This window comes from Cataglyphis hispanica, chromosome 25 (genome assembly GCF_021464435.1).
Source record: "Cataglyphis hispanica isolate Lineage 1 chromosome 25, ULB_Chis1_1.0, whole genome shotgun sequence".
NCBI classification, from domain to species: domain Eukaryota; kingdom Metazoa; phylum Arthropoda; class Insecta; order Hymenoptera; family Formicidae; genus Cataglyphis; species Cataglyphis hispanica.
In genome coordinates, this window is record NC_065978.1 from 2375226 (window position 1) to 2394703 (window position 19478).

Here is a 19478-nt window from a genome sequence, read left to right on the forward strand (position 1 = left end):
AAATGTTATGTTATGGCAAGAATACGCGTACATTTCGAAAATGTTATGGTGTATTTTTCCAAATTTTTATGGTGTAATATTTAGAAACTTTTATTATATCAATATTCTTAGTGTATTCGGAAAATTATTATCAAATGCCATCCAAAATGTATTTTCCGGAAATGTAATTTGTAAAAAAAATTTTTTAAATAAAAAAAAAATCAAAATATGCGACAGCCTTTCTAGAAAATAAAGAAGAAGCTTGGATTTTATAAGACAACAATTGTTCCACATGTTTTCAATATGAATCCAAATATAATCCCAGTAGTATATCCCGCAGCGACAGAAGCGAAATCAATGATGACAAGAAGCGAAAGAATGGAAAGAGCCAGTTCATCACAAAAGTGTCCGATGCAAAGGCATACAATACAAAGATATCCAGTACAAGAATGTCCAGTGCAAAAATATATTAATTTATCTATAAACGAAAGACCTAACTTCTTCATGAGCAGACCGCTCGTTCGAGCCGCTGGACTTCTTAACGAGAATTCCATGACAGAAATTATCGACGTGAGCACGTTGCCTCAAAAAAATACATCAATCATTCGAAACGTATGTATTTAGCAAGAATGTATGCAAAAAATATAAAAAGAATCATATTTCACAATATTCGAAATAAAAGTTCAAAGAAAGATAATATATTACAATGAAATAATTCAGAAAAATTTATTATATTTTTGTTATCAATTAAATAATTCTCAATTCATTTTAACATTTCTATATAATCATAACATAATTAAACATTCCATCATAAATTTTTGAATCAAAATAAATTTTACATATTTCTTTTTTCTAATATCTCAGTCGAATGTAAAGATTCATCTGAGAAAATTACACATAATTTTTTGTATTTTATATTATTTTTATAATAAACTCTCTTTTTAATTCGGAATAAATTAATAAATCTTAAATTTTAATTTAATCATTTAATAAAAATTAACTTTAATTTAGTTTCAATATAGATACAAATTTTATTTCATTTGAATGAATAATTTCTCTGACTGAATTACTGTTTACATTGATTTCGAATAATTTTTGCATTCAATGTTCATCATAGAATAATCTCAATATACACATAAAAATATAGAATATTTCACAAAATCATAGTTTTCTAATTATCAAAATTATTAATGATGTAGAGTGTCATCGAAATTATTAACATTGGTGGTCAACTCCATTGCCTCAATGAACCCATAAGTTCATCATATTGGCTGAAGATGATCACCTTGGCGACAGACTTTCAAAATGCTAATGTTTTACTTAAAGTTAGCAATAACGGACTCGTATTAAAAACGATAAGAGAAATTTTACCAGGAAAACCACTATTTATGTGGTTCGCAGAATGTGTTCTAAATATGTTGAGTATTCCGTTTTTGACACCGGCAAATTGTAATATTGAAGGTATGAACTCGATTTATTAAACAAAGCTTTTATTGTACTCTCAACAAACTTGTTAATAATAAACTTTTACTAATTTTTTGACGATTATTATACATGCTTTCTGAATAATTTCATAACAACTACTAATTTTGTAAAATTAAAAATTTTTTCTAATTATTGATTTTTAAATATAAAACTTTGTTAAGAGTCAATCCATTTAATGTGAAACATCAATAATTTTAATACGCGCGTGTATGTATATATATTTTTTTAATTATTCAATAATACATTTATATTATTTTATATTGTTATCATATATTAATGCAATTAAAAATTATTATATATATTAAATTTTATTTGTTGCAAATATTTTAATTACTCGCTGACTAGTTTAAATTAAACTTTCTACTGTGGCTCGAATAATCGTTAATCAAATTTAATTAAAACGTTTTTATAGCTAGTAAATTTCTACTTATAATTTCAATTTACATTTAATATATAATACTAATATAAGATAACAAATGCAATATAAATAAAACTAGAATATTTATTAATTGCTTGTAAATTTTAAATAATTGCAGGTCAAGTCTACACATGCCACATTTGTAATAGCTGCTTCGACTACCCGAATCCTTTAAAGCTGCACTTGCTATTAAATTGCAATCAAAAAGACAACAGTTACATTTGGACGCTCTTGGCGAATAAAATTGTTAGCTCTCCAAGAACGGATCTATCCTTCAATCAATATGCAGAAAGGAGTTTCACGTTCGAGCTGAATCCTCTGCCCGTTTCCAGACCGATAACGTTACCAGTCAATATTCCATCGTATTCAACGCAAACGGCAGACACGAATCGGTCACTAAGAAACGATTCGCCGTGTTCGTCGAATCAACTATCGCCTCTGTCCTCGAATAATCCTTCGCCGATCCCAACGTATCCCTTATCAACGGAAATTTTACCGAGTTCGTCGACTTACAAATCGTCCGTTGAGAATCTAATGGATCACCGTTTGATTTTAAGATCCTACAATGCTTTGACGCATCGAGATCGAATAATGCCCTACGTATTACCTTCAAATGTGCCAGCAGAATCTGGGAGGGAAACGGATCCCGCGGAAGTAGAGACGCGCGCCAGCGAGATCGGCAAATGCAACGAAGGGTACAGATGCATCTTTTGCAACAAGATCTATTCGAGAAAGTATGGTCTGCGGATTCACATCAGAACGCATACCGGTTATAAGCCTCTCACTTGCAAAGTGTGCGAGCATAGATTCGGAGACCCGAGTAATCTCAACAAGCACGTGAGACTGCACGTGACAGATGACAGCCGTTACAAATGCGACATATGCGGCAAGGTACTAGTCAGAAGAAGAGACCTGGAGAGACATAAAAATTCCTGGCATTCGGAAAAAAGTGACGACAATGTTTCCGATGTCGGAATCAACAGCGGGATTTAAGGAGGCGAATTTCGCAAACGACCTACATCTGGCGAACAATAGGCGTTTATCTCACGGTGCTGGAGAGAATATCAGCGATAAATCGGGAAAAACTCGAAAACGATTGTATTAAAATGTTAAATCAGGCGCGGAAAGATATATTATTTGAAAGCTAGTCATAAAAATAATATTGCTTTTCGCTACTTAGTACAACAATTTTATAACAATTATTAATTCATCATCTTTAGAAAAACTTAGTCAGAAATAATATTAATTGTCTATACATGTACATAATTTACATGTACATAACACGTACATATTTACATGTACATAAAGCTAGTCATAAAAAGAATATTGCTTTTCGCTACTTAGTACAACAATTTTATAACTATTTTATAACTATTAATTCATCATCTTTAGAAAAACTTAGTCATAAATAATATTAATTGTCTATACGTGTACATAACTTGAATGAAATTATAAATTATAAATTACCCTTGTCTATAAATATAGCTTTACATGCATGTTGGAAAAGTACAAAAAATATCATAGAAAACGATTTTTATTTATTACAAATTTCTTATATTAATGAGAAAAGGACATATTTTTGGTAAAATTGTTGATGTTAAAAATAAAAAATTCTACAGATTATCAATTTCCATTCTTAATCATATTCTCAGCATCTATATATTATCTTATATTTTGATAGAGCACCGATAAAAAGTATCATAAATAATGAAAATAATATACATAATTGACCTCTCTCAAAAATAAAAAGTTACGTGAGTCCTGAATTAAGCACATTAATACAAATACATGGATGCAAAACTATTTTTCTTTCTTTTAAGCAATATATGTATATTTTATAAATCGCAATTAAATCAGCTTTTTATGAATGAAAGATTTTTGTATTTTAAAGGCAAAATTTTTCTCGCAAAATACGCGGTCTATTTTTCGTGGACGTGTAAATAATCAATTTTTGCATGTATCTATAACTATAGCCATGCAATAATTATAAATGAATTCACTCACCGACCGTTACATAGTCGCTGCACGAGTGTTGCTAGCCGCTCTCCTCAGTAAATGCTGAAAAAGAAGAAAAGACAAGTTAGATATTATAAATTCAAGAAGATTTATTCTAAGAAGAGCGTTAAACAAAAGACGTTTATATCATACATTGACGAAATACGTTATCGAATACGCTAATGATTTTTTCCATCGCACTCAATGTTTTAACACTACTTTGCACTATGCACTACGGATAAAATTTAAACGAAAACAGTGCAGCCAACAGAAAAAAAACGAAAAATCAATCTTCAGAGCAACGTCAGCGCCACTTCCGTCGAAATTTCATACTTTGTTATCATTTTCACGTTCTTCATGCGCGGTCGGTCCTGTCAATACCGGTTGCAAAGACCATCCAATTTCTGCACACATCTATATAATATAAGGGTTTTAAACGCGGATATTCGAGATTAGTGAGTATTATAATAATTTTATTGCCGGCAAAAATATAAAAGACCCCGCTCAGAAAATTCGAGCAAGTTCCGAACGAGTCATTTAATATCAAAAACTGAAAAACGGAATTATAAGTGTATCTTTCCTGTACTTGTGATGTAACAACCTTGCCAATATCATTTAAGTTAATGTGAAGGAGCCGTGTTTCTGAAAAAGATTACTCGTTTTCAGTATATAGAAATGGCCACTCTCGCTCGTACTTTGCGTCCTTACTTAAGGTGCATCCGGAATCAAAGAAGAACCTATGCAGATGCTGCAGCCAATGACCAAATGAAGTTTACGTTTGCTGGTGCTAATCAGGTATAATGGAATGAAAATTGTGCAGTGTAATAAAGCATTATAATCATGTTTTAACACTAACACTTAATTTTTTTTTGTCAGGTATTCTATGATCAAGTTACAATTCGTCAAGTCGATGTACCTTCCTTCTCAGGTGCATTTGGCATTCTACCAAAACATGTTCCCACATTGGCGGTGTTAAAACCTGGAGTAGTTACAGTATACGAAGAAGGTAGTTCAGTCAAGAAAATTTTTGTCTCATCTGGCACAGTTACCATAAATGAAGACAACAGTGTACAGGTATATAATAGCAGTTTTCAAAATAATAAGTATAAATTCTAAAGTAGCACATCATCTATTTGTAGATTCTAGCAGAGGAAGCTCACCCAGTTGAAGACCTTGATAGCTCAGCAGCAAGAGATATCCTTAGCAAAGCTCAGCAACAGCTCTCCTCGGCGACAACAGATAAAGACAAGGCCGAAGCAGCTATTGCGGTTGAAGTTGGGGAAGCTCTTGTGCAAGCTACACAATAAATGTTATATATAAATAATATAAAATTATATACACATATTTCATGCTAAGAATTTTAGGAGAAAGCATGTGTTCAACATACCCTTATCATAATAACTGTAGAACAATGTGACAGAAATAAAAAAATATATTAATTCATATATGTATATATTTGATTAAAAATAGATCACTGTGCTAATTTTCATTCTATTATAATAGTGTAAAGTTAAATTGAATATAAGAAATACAAGGGATAATTGTTGTAGATACATGTAAATAGTTATTAAAACTTCTTTATTTATTATTAATGTTAGTTTTAATATTTGTTTATTAACAATAAATATGCTGCCTTTTATAAGCAATTTAGGTACATTGATTTTATTGCAAGTATTTATATAACAGCCATAACAATTTTCACGCTCTAAAACTGTTAAAAATTTTTTTTTCAATCTACTTATTATTATGATAATGCGCAAAAAAAGTAGCAAATATTTAAAATCTGAAACTTAGTACTGCGTTATTGTTATTATAACATCATAAATACTTTGGTGTTCACATTTGGCACCTCTTAATTATCTCAACGAATATAAAGTTCTTGATATGCAAAAAGTTTTTTTTGCAAATATCATAAAACAGCAACAAAATAGGATAATATTCTTAGAATTAACGCCATAACATATTATTTGGAAAAAAATACATTCAATTGTTAAATAAATAAAATTCTTAAATATACAAATATTATATATATATCATTTTTGGTATTATTTATCATTAATTTATCGTTAATAATCATTAATATTATCATTAATATATATACTGCACATATTTTTAACAAGTTCTCTAGCAATATTTTAAACCAATATTATATGGAAGAAACAGCATATATATTTGTGACTGAAATATATAAAAAAATATGACTATTTTTGCATAAACTGTAAAGTTTCATATCATATTTATAAAACATTATTTGTTCATATCAACATAATTGTATAAAAATAATTATATATTGTGCATTTATTTGATTGCATTCCTGTATGTGTGTATCATTAGTTTCATCTCAGCTCTTTTTTTATATTACATTTAAATAATATTTCAAAGTGGGCACTTTATTTATATTATCACAAATTATGCGATAGAGTACTTTTGTTTACATAAACATTTTTTGTAAAAAAGTCTACAAATATTTGGCACAAATTACATAACATATGTATAGAATCATTTATAGGATTCTATTAAATATAGATATAACACATATATATATATACAGTCATATATTCTCAATTTGTCCTAGATAAAACATTTGAAAGGCAAAAAATTGCCCAAGGCATCTTTAAAGCTATTAGCTATTAAAATCACATCTTTATAAGGAAAAGAGAAGGATTAACATGAAGATATAATATATTTTCTTTGCGTGACTAGTTAATGAAGAAAATGTTGTGATTCATGGGTTTCTGGCTAGTTGATATTTCATTAAGGATGGTAGCAATTTTTCTCTACAACACATATTTGTAGTATTGTTAGTATTCTTGCAGCAATTGCTAAATACTTTCTGTAGTTGTTGTAGTGTTTTTAGACAAATTACAACACAGCAAGAATCACAACCACCGGACTCGATGTTGCAGGAACATCCACTTTGCAAGGAAGACACGAAGTCATCTATGATTTCTATCGTATCTTTTTTGGTAACTTCCGTGACGGGATTATTTGTACAGTTCTGACAATTTTGTAAGTTATCGCACTTGCAATCGACACATTTACATATATCAGCATCTGCCGTAATCTCCTGCAGAATATTTCTATTATCTTTCTTGTTCTTAATATTATTTATGTTCTTATGTTCGGCATCTTTTTGACACTGCACTATCTCAGTGTTTGCTAAAATATGTTCCGTATTCACTGTATTAATATTTCTCAAATTTTCCATAGATGGCAATTGAGAATCTATTTCGAGTGGATAAGGCTCTGGCCCTACTAGATCAACCAAGGAATGAACTGCTATGGGGAAAGCGTTTAACTCAGACCAAGATTGTGCTCTCAAAGCGGGTGCAGTTGCCAGTGCCATAACATCTATCCAAGGTGAAGGTAATTCTTCCTCAGTAGCTATCGCGAGTTCAACAGCTTCCGATTGCGCGTTTGTAATGACAGTATCTGTGCGCGGATCATGATTTGAAACCGCGTTGAGAGAGTCTTCGCTTTGTAAAGTCGCATCATTGATGAACGAGAGAGCGTCCATTCCATTCTCGAAAAGGTGGGTTTCATTCGAAGAACTTATAATATCGGGAATATGACTAGTAATACAATTGGTACTATATAACACATTGTCATCGTTGTTGGCTGTACTTCCTGTATTCGATTGGTTTGCAAATACATTGTCAGATATAGTGGCGGATTCGTTTTTGTACTGTTTTATATCACTTGTGAAATCTGTTCCTTCCGAAATATGCGTTATTGCGTTTTGCAAGCCGTCTTGCATAATCTTTTGCCCTAAATTTATCGAGATAGATTGATCCTGTCTATTAATACTATCACTACGCACTTCCGATAACGAAACTGATTTGTGCCCAACTATATCTGTTAAATTATTATGTTGCATATTTGATTCGGTCATTTGATTAAATACTTTAAATTTATTATAATCCTCATTATTGTTAAAAGCGTCAACTGTGTGTTCGTTAAAATTATCTAACATGATATCCGTTGCGAGAAGCGCAACTTCGGTTCTATTATTTGAATCTTCCACATCTTTGGTAGAAATATATTCGAGTCTTACGTCCAATTTGCGATGATTCATAATGTCCATTGTTACATTAGAGGGGACTACTTGTCCTATTGTACCATTTTTCGCAGAAACATATGATATGTTTTTACGATTTTGTGCAAGCTCTGAAGATATTGGTATGACAGCATATGATGGTATAATGGTGTCACTCGCACTAACTTTCACAAGTTTTAAATCTAATTGAGTTAACTTTTGCTGTTCCTTAGTTGCATCGTCATTTCTGTTGTCTTTACCCTTCTGTTAGGAAATTTAAAAAATGGAACTTAATATAATTAAGATTACAATAAATATTTTTCTATTTTATATTTCTGAAATTATTTAACTTATTATTATATTTAATACTTACCATTTCATTATTCACAGTTTTATTATGCGTTTTTATGTGGCTCTTTAAACTGTGAGGAGTAGTAAAACGTCGTCTACAATTTTCGAAGGTACAAATATATGGTCGTTCGCCTGTATGTGTTCTCTTATGTGTTTTTAAATGATGTGAAGCTGTAAAAGCCTTTCCGCAACCTTTCTCTCTGCACCTTAAAATAATTAAAAATAATATAATTTCACATATATAATTCTAATATACATATATGAAATGTACAATGTGTAATAATTTGTATAAAGAAATTAGTTGAGTTTTATATGATCTATTTCTTTCCATTCTGTTTATTTAATGTGTTTATAAAATAATGATTGTACTGTCCTTTTTTCACTATTATAGAGGAAATATCAAAAAAGGGAAACATACTTGTATGGTCTTTCTTGAGTATGAGTACGTATATGTTTCTTGAGATCGCTTAAAGTAGTGAAGAATTTAACACATCCCGTCTCTTCGCAGTTGAATGTGTTGCCACTATGAAGTCTTTGGTGAGCTCTCAGTCTGTAAAGGGTATTGAATGCTTTCTCGCAGCCTTTGTAATTGCATTCGAATGGTTTTACTTTTGTGTGTACCCTAATGTGGATCTTTAGACTGTAGGACGTGAGAAAGGCCTTGCCGCAACTCGGCTCTGCGCATTTAAATCGATACTCGCCTGAAAGTTTTGAGAATTCCCTCCACATAAAAAGATTGCAGGACTACTTATCTCTTGCGGTATCTGAAAGCCATGCAGGTCGAAGCGTTCCCTTTATACCAGCATTGATGACTTAATAATATCAGGTTGCAGCAAAAATATGTAAATGTGATTTTACTGCTAACATCAACACATGATAATATGATTTATACACTTACCTAGATCCTTTCATCCAATGAATATGCAAGAACAAGAGCACTTGTTAGTATGACACATAGAGCAAATTGCGTATTAAATAAACACCACACATGCAAAGCAAGATAATTTTCTTAACAGTTTAGATTAAACAAATATGGAGCCAGCCAATAAAAATTATGAAATTACGAAAATTCTTTGTAGAAATATAAATATATTAAATAAAATAAAAAATTTTTTAAATATTAAATATACAACTATAAATTGTATTAAAAAATGCTATGTTATAATATTATATAATATATTTTTTATATATTATTTATTTTTATTATATACATTTTATTATATATTATTTTTATTATTAAGTAATATTTTTTTCTTAGTAAATCATGTTAGAGACTTTTAATTTATGAAAGTTTTTTACTCTGAATTCTTATATCACACTCTATTATTTAAAAAATCATGAAAATATATGTATAATTTTTTGACAGAAAAAATTATTCTAGAATCTCACCTTTATGTGTCTTCATGTGAGTACGCAAATTTCCAATGGTACTATATGTTCTGGTGCAACCTTCGTATTGACAATTATAGCGATTGATATGTTTCTGATTATTATCTGGATCTGTAGTTTCAATAGTAGCAGTTTCATGAGAAGTATGATCTTCAAATAATACATCATCTTGCTCTTGATGAATTCGCATATAAGTTTCATCTGGATTGATTGTATGATAGATGTACCTATATATATATATATACATACATATATAAAATCGATTACATACATCGATTATATACACATATAAAATTGATATTTACTTTTTTTCAATTAAAAAATTATATAAATTATATTAGATTTTATCTTTCTTTCTAAATTTTATTTTTTTCCATATACTTTATAGTTTAAAATATTATTTAAATAATATTTCTTGTTTAATTATACAATACAATGTCTAAATACAATTTACACATATATTTGCTTCATTATTTCTGAGACTTAACAATTTCTCATATATGAAATATGTAATACATAAAGATAAGTATGCCAATTTTATTGCTAAATTTTGCTAGAAGATTATGTATATAATAGTAAGTATGAATAATACACATTTGCTATATATGTGGATATTACCAAAAATAAATTTATAACAAACAGATGCTTTTGCTCTCAGTGCAATAAGGAAATGCAAAAATCTCACATTGCCAATAATGATATCAAATAATATTGTGATAATGACATGAAAATAATATTTTTTATAATAATAATAACAATAATAACAATAATAAATCACACAATTATAACTCATAATTTATTGTCCATTCCATGAATATAAACTATTATCAACACAAATGGAAAAAAATACAATACATATATATATTTATATTTTATTATAACGAAACATATATTATATTATATTATATACATATGACACATGGCATTATTTTGAAATTTTGTTATATAGAAATAAAATAGTGAAAATTTTCAGAAACATATACAACGGAGCACATCGATGATGTAAATATCGACACACATCCGCGTGTCATTCAAACGCCAATTTTTCTCAGACGATTTATGAATTAAGGCTCTTGTTTCAATACTCGTTATAGCCTTATAAGGAGGGGACGAGAAATATACCGACGATCATACGAACGAAATATCGACGATACCTGATTTAAGACTCACAGATCTAATCGCTAAAGTAATGTTAGTGCGAGCGAAATAAACGGAAAACGGGAACGCGAGATCGAGGAAGCGAGGATTGTCGAGAGGATTTTCAAAACCAGAAAAACTCACCCGGTCGTGTTGTCATCGGCGGGTATCGGTCTCTCATTGATAGCAGCATCGTCGTCGGAGTACCTCTCGTAATCAAACACCGCTCTCTGCTCGTAGACCTTCTCGAAGCTCGACAGGTCTAAAGTGTCGTCCAGGCAATCTTGCAGATCGTGCGTCACGAGGATATTGTCGAAATTGTCCCCGATACTGTCGGCATCCTCATCTTCTTGAAACTTGTCGCTCTCCCACGTCGCCATACTTTCTTGGGGCTGCGCGACAAACAAATCCCGCGATGGGCTCTCTGTCTACGCTCCGATATAATCTGCGATCAATAAGGCAGGTTGCCAAATGTGATTGTTACCGATCCGGAAGAAGGTACAATCATCAGTAAATACAAATCAGTGAAATAGATGTCGGATAATGTTATTTTGTTGAGTGCCTCACTTCACTTTCGTTCTTTGAATTCGGAGGAAGAAGCAACTGTATATAACTCCCTTTTACAATCAGGTAAAATAATTAAAATCTGCCATAATTGTCGATATTTAATTGTTAACTATCAGAAAAATATCTATTATGAAAAGATTTTTTATTGGAAAAAGGTTTGAAAAGAATAATTTTTTTGAACATAAATAAAATCAAAGTAAACGAAAAATTTTAATTGATTTCCATAATTATAATTGCTTAATTAATTAAGACGATAATTGTTTTATTCACAGAACTTTATTGACAAGAAAAGTTGGAAAGTTAATCTATTGTCGGAATATTTGATGAGCGAATGATCCGTTTCGAATTTTCACTGAAGATAATTGGACCTGAATCATCTCAGGAATTCGCTAAAAGATTTCGCAGATATTTTATGTACATCTTCGTTATCATTTCTTCGAGTCTATTTCTTATCGCTTAAAAAAATTTTGTTCATTCATTCAACGAAAGCAAGGTTGAACTTTGGAAAGTTTTACAAAAGTGTTCGTTTTTTACGTTATTTCCGAATTTTTGAAACTATAAATTTTAACACGTGTGCGTATATATATAATTATTATTGTGATATTACACACACGCGTGAAACATATTATTGGGACTTTATTCTTTAGTTAAAAGAAAAGTAGCACATACTAATCATGAGCTTGTTCAACTTAATTCAATTAAGTTTCGATATTATATTAAAATTAAAATGAAATAATAAAAGCTTAATGTATCATACAAATATGAGGGAAGGCAATTAAGAGCCAGCGCAGTGATTTGTGTGCAAATTTAAATTTTATTATAATTAAATTACATTAACGTAACGTAGCTCTAGACTTAATAATAAAAAGCGTTTTATTATTTAATAATAAAATATTTAATAATAATAAAAAGCGTTTTATTATTTAATAATAAAACGTTTTTTACTATTACACTTTATGTTATTATAATTTGATTATAATGAAATTTGCACATAAATTACTGCGCTGGCTCTTAATTGCCTTATTCCCTCATCGCGATAGTTTATAATATCTTCTTAATAATCTTGTTAAATTAATCTTGTTAAATATATATCGGGAAAATTCAATTATCATATGATATTTATATGATATCTAATAATTCTAATGGAATCCTGTTTGTTGAATATTAATTTTTTCATATTTTCCCCTTTTTTTCCCTCTTTCTCAAATTTTATCAAAATTCTGAAAAAAATTTTTTACAGTTTTTATGAATAGCGTGTCTCAAAAAAAAAAAAATATAAATTTTGGAATACGTGGTTCTATTATTTTTTGTCAACAATAAGTAATTGACAAATTTACCCAATTATCTAGCTCTTTCTTGTATAATGTGACAATTTCAGAATTTTTAGCGAATACGAAAAAGCTTATATTACCGCGATGGTGGTACTTTCCTAACGAGCAAGCATACATTTTTTACACATGATACTGGTTACATATGTTTGAACGGATCGTTATAATGTGAGAAGATGAAAAATGAGGTCGTTTAAAATTAACAGGTAGATTTATCTATTATTATCATCTTTTCTGTATGTGTGTAAACTACAACGTAAGATTTTGTTAGTTTGCGTTAAAAGACCTACTTTGACAATCATTAATAAACGAGATAAGGTCGAGTAAAAAACGGCAATGTGTCGTTATGTATTGATCTTCTTGTCTGCATAATCCTTCCGTTTCTTTGTATTACATATTACATGCAAACGAAATATTTTTATTAGTTCGCAGATCATTAATGATCCACACCTATACTTCTCATTTCGTATCTAGCAATAATTGTTTATCTGTGCTACATATCACAAATGGAAAAACTAACTGACATTTCTGTTTGAGCAATGTCATCATAGTCTATCGAGCTTCCGTTTCGCACACCTTGATATTAAATTATAATGTAATGTATATATATAACCTTCACCCTATAAAAAAACTTTTGCTGCCAGATTATTATGTGTCAAGTTTTATCAATGATTGCAGCTTGTTTCGTACACGATCTCACATGACATATAGAGAAAAATGAAAGATTAAATATTTATATATTCCCCTTTCTTATCTCCTTTTGAAAACTGATTTCTCTTTAATTCTATATATACCTTTGCACAGACTGCAGATGACAATGTCTGATTATGATTTATTTATAATTCAAGATATCCGTATTCTATCATTATCCTTTGCTTATCTTTTCATCTCTCTCTACAGCGAACATGAAAGGTGCAATATTTTCTTCTGTGTCTCGCAATGATCTCGGAACGTTTAACATCTAATCACGATTATAAAATGCTACGTAGTGCTCTATACGTTCTCTTTATGATTGTGTCGATTAGCTTTATTTTTCTTTTTGTGGATAAGCAATAGTTATTTGAAGAATCGTCATCGTGACATCAGAAGATAGTTAACAGTGATGACCGAAACGTTAGTCTGTCATGCCGTCAAATTTTTAAACAAGACGCAGTCGTGCGTTAATTGCTCGCTCGTAACGTTAATATTTACACTCTATCGGTAGCAGATTAATATCATGAAACGTGAAGCACCGAAAGGGCCTTACATATATACACACACACACACACACATATCAGACATATTTTCCATTTATCTTACCGACATCGCAGTTAAAGCGACTAAGTGGAAGAACTTAGTTTAGAGACCGACAGTAGTATATACGGCTGCTTCTGGGCGGATACCGCCACTCATTGTTAGACTAGTTTTAGTATAGTTAGTATATAATATAGTTTTAATACAGTTATAATTTTCTTTAAGTGGCAATTTTCATCAATTTTGTGTTCTCTCTATTTGATGAATTTAGCATCGTTTGGATCGAAACTAATATCAAACTACTGTAATTTAGAATCGGTCATTTTCGCTCGCGAAACGACAGGAGTGTTATCATTATGAAAACTATTTCCAATGCCAGTGGAACATTTAGTTTGTGTATTGTCGCGTGTATATATCGGTGGGAATATGAGATATAATTGGTACGTTTCTAATAAAATTCGATGCACGAGATTTATTTTATATTTATTTTGAATTTTATACGCGTTTCATAAGCACAAATTATACGAATCATTGAAGATATTGAAAACTTTTACAGTTTCCTGGAAAAGTCAGAGAAATTACATCTCTGTGCCTGAAATATTTTTATTCCTATAAATAAATCTCTATCGTCTTTTTCATTTTATTAAATAAAAATGCACTTAGACGTCTTTTTGACATATTGATGTATACGAAGTCCTTGTCATGTCGACATGATTTTTCCGACTCAGCTTTGTAGCTTCGCGTTTTTCTCACGCGTATATCAAGAATATCATTAAGAGCTGAATAAGGACGCTCCGTATTAAGAATCATTTAAATAAAGATACCGAGAGAGATCGTGTCATGGATTTCGCGATATTTTTTCATAAAAGGAAAGATCTTTTCTATTTCTATTTTTTATTTCGCCCGTCAGGATCGATACGATGGTGTCTCTGAGTGATATACGACCGCTTTTGCATACTGCGAGATTGTTCGGATGCGGATTGTATGTCGTTAGCGAGGATGATATTGTGCTGATGAAATACAGTGTCGTTTACTCGGCTCTGTTCGCATTTCTGTACACGAGTTTCTGTGTAACGAATTTTTTCATGCTCGGTTGGATGAACGATGTGCTAGGGCCGAGGCTTTTGATGCTCACCATCGTCAGAACGTTACTCTCGTACTCTTGCGTCTTGAGCGACATTGCGATGACGTTCTGGTATAATTGGAAAATACGAGCTGCACTCTCGCATTTACGCATTTTCGATCAAGCGACAAAATACAAGGAGAATAAACGCTCTTGTCGTATACGTTACGCCTGTTGGGCCTTGTCCTTCATTATTTTATCGTTTTGGTCGATAGTCGGATACATAACATTTCAGTGAGTATTAATTATTTTTATCTAATCTGTTAACAAATATTAAAAAAAGATAATAATATCATATTAATTAAATACTTGTCGTGAGGAAAAATTTATACAAGAAAGAATTCAATTAATATAATATAACATTAATTAAAATTCTTTCAAAGGACAATGTTTACCATGTTTGATTATGAATAGAATATTACTATTCAAAATATTTTTAAAGTTCTTTTAAGTCCACAGATTTTTACTCTCCGTCTCTGAAATAATATCCTTTTCTTTTATTTACTGTACCTTTGCGTGTTTGTATCACTATGTAAGTTTTAATTACATGTATAAATAATTATAAGTTTTGAAACTCTTGATGCACGAATTTTATAGTGAATATTAAAAATGTAATGAATCTGTTCATATTTTTTTGGTAAAAGAGAAGTTTTTATTTTATATTTATTTGTAACAGTATAATATTTTATTATGTAAATTTATATCGTAATCTTTATTTATACTTAACTTAATTTATTTATATATTGCAAAATTATTTTAGACGCAATAATACACATTGTGTTGTGGAAAATTGTTTAATAATCAATTTTTTATCAGAACGTTTATTTAATTTACAAAATGCAAAAATTAATGAAATTTTACTTTACTAAAGAAATTAAGAAGAATCATATCAATATTTCTTTATTTCGCAGACATAAGACTACTTCATACTTTAATGATCTTCGTGTAACAATGCCATCATTCACAATTTCGTCATCCGTAGAGTCGAGCCCAGATTTTCTCTGTTCAACGGTGTAACTTACACGGTCGTTAATGTGACACTGTCGATGCAACTGATAACGTTTGCCAGCCTGTCATCCCTGTTGTACGAGAGATTTCGCCGTCTTTGTGAAATATTGCTGCTACCAGAAGGTGAGTTAATTGCGGACAAAAATATGTCTCATATTTCTCGCAGCGATTAATGCATCAATAACTAATTTTTTAATAAACGGTCATTAATGTCAATTATTACAGCTTCGATTGTAATTTTAAAAATTTCTGTCACAGCACACGTACACACACAAATCGTCACTTATACATAGATCGCTGTTTGGAACATGTGGATTTTTTAAACCGATTTCTATTGTACATTGTCTAAAAAATTTGGTAACAATGTTGCAATTTTCTGCTAATTAAAACTTTCTAATTATTATTCTGCTCTCATTAACTTTTCTTTTATGTTCTTTTTGTAAGCATTTATTGTCTTGTTATGCCATAGGCATTTGCTGTCTAAAGTCTAAGTATATTGACACACCTGCTTTTTCACGCGATTTGTCCATGAAGATAAAAAGAAGTCACGAAGGTCGAAGACCCGGTAAATAAATAATCGTGTCGATTTCTCACTCGTTTTAAGTATGAATAAATAATTTTTTCGATAGAATGAAGGAAGTATATTTGTGATTGTAGGGAATTATTAATAAAATCAATATTTAAATGATATGCTATTTATTCACAAAAAAAATTTTATGTAAATAAAATATGTAAAATTGGCGTGAGCAAATCAAATATAAATCGGACTTTTTCCAAAACATTTTATTCAATAAAAATATTTTTAGCTCACACCCAAGTCATTTTTCTACATAGTTTCCATTAAAATTTAAGCATTTTTGTCACCGGATTGGCAGTTTTTTTTATTTTCATGTCATAAAAAATAGCAGGACATGTCCGATTGCGCATGAATTCTTTCGTGCACAAGCTTCGTGCATTAGCTTTAGATATCTCCCATTACTTTTTATGATATGAGAATAAAAAACTGCCAATGCAGTGACAAAAATGCTTATAGATGTTAGTGGAAACTATGTAGAAAAATGACTTGGGTGTGCGTTGGAAATATTTTAATTGAATAAAATGTTTTAGAAAAAATCTGATTTATATTTGACTTGTCCACGTGTAATATAATACAACTGCCCTATTGCCCTATAAATTGCAACATTACAATATTTAATATGTCTTGAATAGTGTTTTAAATACACAAATCACACAAAATGTCTTCAACATTCACGAATAATTATCTCGTTGGTGCAATAATGCGTGTTCAAACAGATGGCAAAATCATGGTGGTGGATCGATCGAGCAGGCAGTTTCGCTTGCAGGAGGTGTGGTGGTTACACTCGTGTCTCACCAACGCAACCGAGATGATAAACTCTGTATATGCTGTGCAGCTTCTGCTATGGATTTCCAGTATGTCTTTCAACACTCTGACGCGCATTTATACAATTAACGATGGTGGTGCGATCTCGTTACCCTTATTGATAGCAAGGGAGGTGATGCTGGTATCCGCTTGTGTAACGAATTTACTGATCATCAGCATCATCTGTCACGTGACCGCATCTCAAGTATGTCACTTCATGTTAGGGTAGGAAGATTTCTCTTCACTGACTAATCTCGCTATTCTCCTTTTCAAAGGCAAATCGCGTGGGCAAGATCGCCTTCGCTCCATCGTCGGCTGTTCTTGCGAAGCGAAGTTTTATGCAGGTAAATTCTAATTTATTCTACGATAATATATATATATATATATATATTTTAATCTTTTAGATATTATCTCTTTTAGTTACATACATATAGTAATTAAAAAAGTAGTAATTAAATGTAATTTGTTTTAATTTAATTAAAATTGCAATTAGCTAATTGGCACACGGAAAGTACAAGCAGCATTTCTCAATTAAGAGTTTAGTTATAAGATTGCATAATCATTGAAAATCAATAAATAGAATACCAAATCTCTCATACTACAAATTATTATTTTTTTAATGTGATTTTTAAGTGATTCTATTAATTAATTTCTTAAAAAACACCTGGTCGGTTAAATGGATTATGGTGCATAATTAATTGCGAATTCTTGCAATAATATTATTGTGCCGTTATCTCTATCTTATTATCGCGTAATAAAGTTTGACTTCTGCAAAAAGATAATTGCATCAAGCTTACTTCTCTCGATACTTCCTATTTTTTTCTTGCTTCAGAAATGGCAAAGAAGGTTTTCTATCATTAATTGTTTTACTTAAAACTTCTACAAAGCAGATATTTATAATTATCATTAGAAATAAGATCTTGAATAACTACTGACATAATACATATTAAGAAACTTTTTAAATAAAATAAATAACAAAATAGAATTTTTTTTCTTTATCATTTTGTTTTCAAATAGGCAATTTTCTCTATCAGATATTAATCAATATATAAATAATCATTAATATTAAACGATTGCAGGATTGCAATGTGGAAGCTGTGACGTATTTTCAGTTGCAACAAGTGCACTATTATGCTCTTTTCGGAATTATACGCATCGATCTTCCATTGCTACTCTCGGTAAGTCTCGAAAAGAATAGCTTGAATCAATCTTCCTGTTTAAAATATCGGAAGTATTTGCATGGCATAAAGATAGGAAATATAATAATTGTGCGCGAAAGTTGTTGCTCTATGTGAAAATAATCTCTACTATTTCAAGCTTGAAAAGAGAGACGCTGCATCGCTTTGAAACACAAAATCGATTATTCATTTAAGCAGTTTTGTTGCGATACCGACGCTTTTTATCTCGACTCTCACGTGATTATTTAGATTTTCGTGAATTACATTTTGAACATTTTTGGTCATTTTTTATTTTTAATCGATTACTAAGAATTATATGGAATTTCTATTCGGAACTTTTTTAATTTTAAAGTAATATTTCTTTGAGTAATATTTCTGATAACAAGCCGCAAAATCATAGTTTATGCTTGGGATCTGTTTAATACTTTAACGCACCATTATATAAAGTCTGCGTAAAATTGTTCAGAATGCATGTTTTCATAACTTCGATCCATTACCTTTACAGATAGCCTCCGGTATAACTACGTATCTAGTGATCCTTCATAGCGCTAATATCTAGCGTAATCTCCGGGACACAACGTTACGTTCGCACGATCAATCGACCCATCGATCGATTTATTGTTCGAACGTTAATTCCAGTCTCATCTGTTCCCACAGCTTTAACGGATCGGTGATGAATAACATGTTGAAGGAAAGGGTACAGCTTCATTTCTACGAAAAAGGTAAAGAGATACAATTAGTCGACATAACGTTTCTGTCGCGTTTCGATTAATCTTTGATATCAAACGCTATACGAGCAACTCTGTGCAGGGGAGAACAAGTGTTTGCCTGTAACAGAATACACTTGAAATTCTGTCGCGGTCCCTTTTG

At 30.6% G+C, this 19478-nt stretch overlaps 4 protein-coding genes across 6 annotated transcripts; 3 read left to right on the plus strand and 1 right to left on the minus strand.

Moving 5' to 3' along the window:
• Window positions 1-282: 282 nt before the first annotated feature.
• LOC126858365 (PR domain zinc finger protein 13) lies at window positions 283-11817 on the plus strand. Its single transcript, XM_050608611.1, has 4 exons — window positions 283-591; window positions 1179-1440; window positions 2001-2842; window positions 11716-11817. The coding sequence occupies exons 1-4, from the start codon at window positions 283-285 to the stop codon at window positions 11815-11817; spliced, it is 1515 nt and encodes a 504-aa protein (XP_050464568.1).
• Window positions 4191-5322, plus strand: LOC126858477 (ATP synthase subunit delta, mitochondrial). The gene is made up of 4 exons (XM_050608841.1): window positions 4191-4332; window positions 4544-4672; window positions 4754-4951; window positions 5017-5322. The coding sequence occupies exons 2-4, from the start codon at window positions 4553-4555 to the stop codon at window positions 5182-5184; spliced, it is 486 nt and encodes a 161-aa protein (XP_050464798.1). The 5' UTR covers window positions 4191-4332; window positions 4544-4552; the 3' UTR covers window positions 5185-5322.
• Window positions 5439-11193, minus strand: LOC126858428 (zinc finger protein 148-like). 3 transcript variants are annotated; one of them, XM_050608744.1, is made up of 5 exons: window positions 10935-11193; window positions 9654-9880; window positions 8683-8965; window positions 8287-8470; window positions 5439-8177 (listed from the first exon to the last, which is right to left on the minus strand). In XM_050608744.1, the coding sequence occupies exons 1-5, from the start codon at window positions 11168-11170 to the stop codon at window positions 6603-6605; spliced, it is 2505 nt and encodes an 834-aa protein (XP_050464701.1). In that variant the 5' UTR covers window positions 11171-11193; the 3' UTR covers window positions 5439-6602. The 3 variants fall into 3 exon arrangements, with proteins under 3 accessions (XP_050464701.1, XP_050464702.1, XP_050464704.1); XM_050608745.1 differs by lacking the exon at window positions 9654-9880 and having other exon boundaries at window positions 10935-11119; XM_050608747.1 differs by lacking the exon at window positions 10935-11193 and having other exon boundaries at window positions 8683-9028; window positions 9654-9779.
• Window positions 11818-14838: 3021 nt separating the features above from the next.
• LOC126858366 (uncharacterized) lies at window positions 14839-19478 on the plus strand. Its single transcript, XM_050608612.1, has 7 exons — window positions 14839-15275; window positions 16024-16172; window positions 17343-17635; window positions 17706-17774; window positions 18510-18608; window positions 19114-19330; window positions 19419-19478. The coding sequence occupies exons 1-6, from the start codon at window positions 14839-14841 to the stop codon at window positions 19165-19167; spliced, it is 1101 nt and encodes a 366-aa protein (XP_050464569.1). The 3' UTR covers window positions 19168-19330; window positions 19419-19478.